Below are 5,577 nucleotides of genomic sequence, written 5' to 3'. Positions count from 1 at the left end.
GTCTTCGTGCAAATACCAGCAACTTATTCGAATCTCATGGAAGGAGTCGGTCTAGGGTGACAGAAGCTGCCGAGTCTGGGTCTGCTGGGGTGAGGAAAGGTATATATCGCCTGGTAACTTGCCCATGCAGTGGGTTGCGTGAGGTGTGAATATGTGCCTGTGTACTGAAGAACTAGCCACACCCCTGGGAGAAGGGGAGGGGACCTTCTCAGAGCTGAGCCTGGGGGCATAAAACAGCCTGGAGTAGGGAGGGGGAAGGGGAAGAACCTTCTTGATTCTTGGCAGTGGACAGGGCAGCTGAGACTGGGAAAGGCTGAGAGGTGGGGTCAAGGAATTTGGGGAGGGAGCAAGGCAAGATAATTCTGAAGGTGAAACAGGCCTTGGGATATAGACCCTTGAAGACTCCTGGGGGACTCTGTGTAACTCTTGATGTTAGACAGCAGAAATTTAGAGTGACTAAAGATAGAGAAATCCTGAGACCCTTTCGACCCAGCAGGAGGAACAGGTTCTGATAAGGCAATGTTCCTTTATCAAATAGTATCTTGCATTGTCCTTATGGCTTTCAATGAGACATGTTACTGTTGTTGAATGTATTCCTTCAATGGACTTGTAAGATCAGTGGAAAGAAAGCAAGGGAAGCTTTTGAATGAGAACATACCACACTGAGAGGTAATGTGCTCTCTCGTTTCCTGGGCTGAAGACAACATTGAAGCAGGCTTTCAACTTGTGACCTTGGTTTCCAATTCATACCTCTCCAGGTCTTTGTACTTCTTAGGAATTTTTGGGCCATGCAGATATGAGAGACTTAAATGGGATATGCTTGAGACCCTCTGTTGGAGAACCTTAGGGACTGCCCCTTCCTTTTGATGTAAGTGAGAGAGCTTTGATCCATAGAACAAAATATCTAGAGTAAGGCAAGAATGGAAACACAAGGAAATATAGAAAGGAAGAAGAGCAACAGGAGACAAGGAAAAACAGTGTTCTTACCCCAGGAGTGGGAGGGTCACCTTGTAGAGTATTTTTATGCCTCACTGGGGGTTGGGGCAGTATAAGTGCTAATGGTCTCTGAAACCTGTGGACTTCTAGTCTAAGGAGATGGAGGGAGTGATAAGATTGAGGTGGGGGTTATAGATGCGCTGATAAGTGGAGAGGGAGCAGGTCATGAACAGTGCACTTGCCAAGGAAACACTAAGCCCATAAAGCTGCTCCTTGAGGGGGTGGGGGTGGGGTGGAGAGGGATGGTGGTAGAGGAGTCTGGTTCAGTCAAAGTTACACAGAGCAGGCTCGGTCACTAAGGGCAATGGCCATAGGTCCCTTGAAGAAAGAAAGGAAGCAAGTGTCCATAGGTCTTCAACTTTATTTTTTTTTTCCTTGCTCTCCTTGCCTGCACTAAATTCTTCAATGGGAGAGGTCTGGATAAGTTGGATGGGAACCAAGTTATCCCTTGTCTCATCTCCATTATTCTGTTGATGAAACACGGTTTAGAATCTTTGTTCCTCTGGGTTTTCTCTCCGCTATTTCTTCCTTTTGATAATAGTTTATATTGTTCAGTCACAGTTCTGTTGCTCTTTCTTGTCGTCTGTTTCTACTCAGTGCTCCTGTAGCTTTCTGCACCAAATGTCATTGTAGCCTCTCTTACAGATAGCCCCTTTTCTAGTAACAGTGCCCCTGGCAGGGCAGTTGCATCATAGGTGTAGGCATGCTACCCATTGTTGAGTCCAGTGATGTCCCAGCTTCTCACAGGTATCTAGGAGGAGGAAATAAACATGTTAGGGTTTTTTGTTTGTTTGATTATTTCTTTGTACTTCTATATGTTTTCTACTTTGTAAGAAGATAAATATTAAGAAATTCCTAGCTTCTGAATGATTTACTTCTGAAGCCAAGAGTCAGTCATGTGATCTAGTAAAGAGGTAGAAGTCATTGATGGTGAGCCTACGCTGGTTCTTTCCACTCCAGATACCCCTGCCACAGCTGCCCTCCCATTCATGTCTACAGAGCTGTGAGTTTCTCTGCATACCAGGGAACCAAGAAGCTATTCCTCCAAAATAGCCAGGAGGAGATTTGTGGGTTTTTTTTTTTTTCCATTCATTCATCATTCTCTGGATCTGCAGGTCAATGGGTGCAAGGTTGGGGTAAGCGAGGTCACTGCATTTTTACACCTTTGTGCCACCACCATGTGTCCTTCTACATCACCCCCATCTCCCATCACCTGGTGTGGAGCTCAAGGAAGTAAGAGCTGGAATGCAGCAGGCTTCGTGTGAGCGTGTGAGCATACCTGCTAGCATGGAGGGAGTGATAAGCCCGGGAAAGCATCACATCTCTCATCTTATCTCCTCATTTCTGCAATTCTTTCTTGGAGAAAAGTATAGGTTTGTGTACATCGCCTACCCCTGCACTTGCATACATTTTTCTAGCAATGTGTGCATGGTGAGAAAGAGTGACAAACCTTTCCTGCTCCTGGGCCTAGCTGCTGCTCATGACCCTGGACTGTTTTTGTCTTCCAACGAGGACCCGTATGCTATCTTCCCTGCCCACCACCCTTGAGTCCTCTTCACCACTTAGCCAACAGGTCTGACCTGTGGAAGGCAAGTTCTCTCCAATTGCATTATTTGGAAGCTTTGACTCCTTGCCACACTCTTGACTCTTTGTAGACTCTCACCCATCTATCGAGCAAAGCATTGTTAGATACCCTTGAAATAGCTTCTCTGTCTGTGTCAGAGAGTGCAAGAAGATACACAGTAGGAGCCAAGTTGTAAAACAGTGCAAAGTCCTGGAATGAAGGGAAGTAAAGGAAAGAAGAAAAGAGAATACTCTCTGTTCAGAGAGAAGATAACTATCTTTTGGACTCTATTTCTTTTATTTTGTGTTTGTTCATTTGTTTGTTGGACTGGACATTGAACACAGGTTCTCATTCATGCCAGACATTTTGCCACTGAACTACATCTCCAGCCATTGAAGATGTACTTTTCTATCACAGGGTCTCACTAAGTTTCTCAAACTGGCTTGAAGTCAGTCTGTAAAACAGGCAAGCCTTGAACTTGTGATTTCCTACTGCTCTCTCCCCTCTGGAGTAATGGAAGGAAGGGCTATACCTCTAGCCTAGCACTCAGCCTCCATGTCTATTCATCCTTATGCACCATGCATTAGATTTGTCTCTGTCTCTCTGCCTTAGGGGCTCTGTGTGCTTTCTCACCCTCCCCCTATTCCCTTCTTCCCAGTTTTCAACAGACTGGGTTTCATGCAGTGCATCAGGCACATGTATGGACCTAAGGATGCTGGTGTGTAGACAGTGATTGTCATCATCTGTGCCAACCACTTTGCATACAGAAAAGCTCCATGGAATTATAGACAGGTGACGCATTCAGACTTAAAAGCACTGGAGATTACTGCTATGCATACTGATGCCTGTCATCTTGCATGGGAGCTGTGTTTTCCCAGTGACCCCGTTTTTCTCATCTCAGTAGTGACTATGAGAATATTGTTGCTTTAGAGGACAGGTAGCTATGCAGAACCAATGGTGTAAAAGATGTGATGATACTTGGCAGATTCAGGAGCTCTTTTAGGTTGTGGTCTATAAGGTGACCCATTATGGTCATGTCAGAAGCCTCTACCATCTCCTACCTTCTGTCTGGCAATGGAATGGTATAAAGATCTAGAATGTAGCATACGGACATGGCAGTGATGTCATAGGACACATAGAGTCAGAGGTCCTATGGAAGAGAAGGAGGAAAAGCGATACTGGCAAGGGGTAAGAGCCAAGAAAGGGAAGGGGTTGTGCTGGGAGCTAGGGATTGGTGCCAGAGGCAGCATGGGCGAGCAGGCCGATGACTTCTCTGGGCTCCTAGCTCCACAGAGCAACATTCCTGACAGCTGTGCTGCTACTGCTGCAAGTAAAAGGGGTGAAGACTCTGAAGGGCAATGCGAGCCTGGATGGTGACAAGAGTCCAAAAGAAAAAATGTCTTCTAAAGGTGGGTAGAGAAGAGAGAGATGGGAATGGGATGGCGGGGGTACTGGACAGGTGGGGTGCTGGACATAAGGGTTCTCTTGGGTTCAAATCAGGTTCCAGCAGCTAATTATGTCAGAATCAATCTGGGATTTGGATTTTGGGAGATAACTCATGTTCCCTATCACCATAGTATGAAATAATAGCTATAGGTAAAAATGTTTGGCTTTACAACAATTATTAGTTGGGCCACAGCATGGGGCTATCTACAATTGTCAAAGGCTTCTGAGGAAGTAGAGTGCCTAGAGAAGGCCTCTTTGTCTTCATGCTTGAAAATATCCCTCACTCCTTTGGAAGTGGGAACTGGAGTGAGACTTGATTGTCACCTCTATTTGAGATGGGGCTACTGTTGAAGCGAGACCTGAAAAGCCTTCTCGATAAAGCATTCTCTCATCACGTCAAAGCCAGCATTATGACTCGAAGTTGGTCCTCACTTATCTCTTCACGTTTCACCTCCTCCCCTTTCTGATACAGACTACAACTGAGATTGGGGCTGCCCATCTCTGCCTTTCTTTTATGTTCTAGACCAGGGTGAGCAGCAGTATGAAGAACACTTTGTGGCTTCATCGGTGGGTGAGCTGTGGCAGGTGGTAGATATGGTCCAGCAAGAAGACACAAACTCCCAAGCATCAGCTATCCGGCACCACCTCTTTGATCTAGCCTTCTGCTTCAACCTGGCCAGCATCGTGTTTTTTTTATGAGAGATTTTGAGGTGGAGGCAATAATCTGGATCCTTCATGAGGACCTAGACATCTATCTTCCCTTTCTGATTGCTTATTGACCTCCTCTCCTAAATGCCTTCTCAAAATGCACACCCTGCTCCTTGTCTCTAAGAAGCATCTGGCCTTAGGGTGTATCAACAGAGCTTTCCTAACTCTTATAGCCACCACCTAATTGCCACCCCACCCAGAATTTCGTGTCCCAGGGCCAAAGACACCAAACCTACACCCTTCTCTCTTAAGCTTTGTTTGAAACAGGGAGGAGACAGTGACAATAAAGTAGAAATTGCAATAAAATTCTAAAAACTGTTGTGAGTGGCTTTGTGCAACTTAAGATCTTGCTTGATTCTCTAACTGGTCTGTTTAATTGCCTGGCCTTTGGCCCACAGACCGACTTTCAGATCCATCAGCTCACCAGCTTTGCCAGTGTTCATAAAGCTTTCTTGGCACTTTTCCCTCTTATCCTTCCTGACTTCTAGGAATAGAACATACCAAGAAAGAGGCACCAAAAGATGACTGAGTGGGCTGTGGAGATGTAGAATAAGTAGTTACTTCAGAAGTGTAAGCACCTGTGTTTGAATCCTTAGAATACACTTAAAGGCAGATTCAGTAGTCCACATGAAAAATATCATCACTCTTACAGTGAAGCAGACAGACAGGAGGTGGTGATAAGATAGTTACTAGAAGCTGGATTTGGAGTATGTGCTACACACACTGGTATGTTTACCTGTCTCAAAACAAGGTAGATGGCAAGGACTAAAATACTCAAAGTTGTCCCCTGACCTTCACACATAAGCTATAGCACACATGTACCCACAGTGCCCACCGTGGGCATGTACGTGTGCACACTCATG

General features: G+C 45.5%; 1 protein-coding gene across 1 annotated transcript; it reads left to right on the top strand.

Annotated features, from left to right (window-relative positions):
• The first annotated feature begins 3,824 nt into the window (after nt 1-3,824).
• Llcfc1 (LLLL and CFNLAS motif containing 1) lies at nt 3,825-4,705 on the top strand. Its single transcript, XM_032905287.1, is given in 2 exon segments — nt 3,825-3,969; nt 4,530-4,705. Coding segments are annotated over 2 exon segments (321 nt in total).
• Nucleotides 4,706-5,577: the final 872 nt, after the last annotated feature.

This window comes from Rattus rattus, chromosome 6 (assembly GCF_011064425.1).
Source record: "Rattus rattus isolate New Zealand chromosome 6, Rrattus_CSIRO_v1, whole genome shotgun sequence".
Lineage (NCBI taxonomy): Eukaryota > Metazoa > Chordata > Mammalia > Rodentia > Muridae > Rattus > Rattus rattus.
Note: the sequence above shows the minus strand (reverse complement) of the source record. Positions and strands in the feature narration are given on the sequence as shown.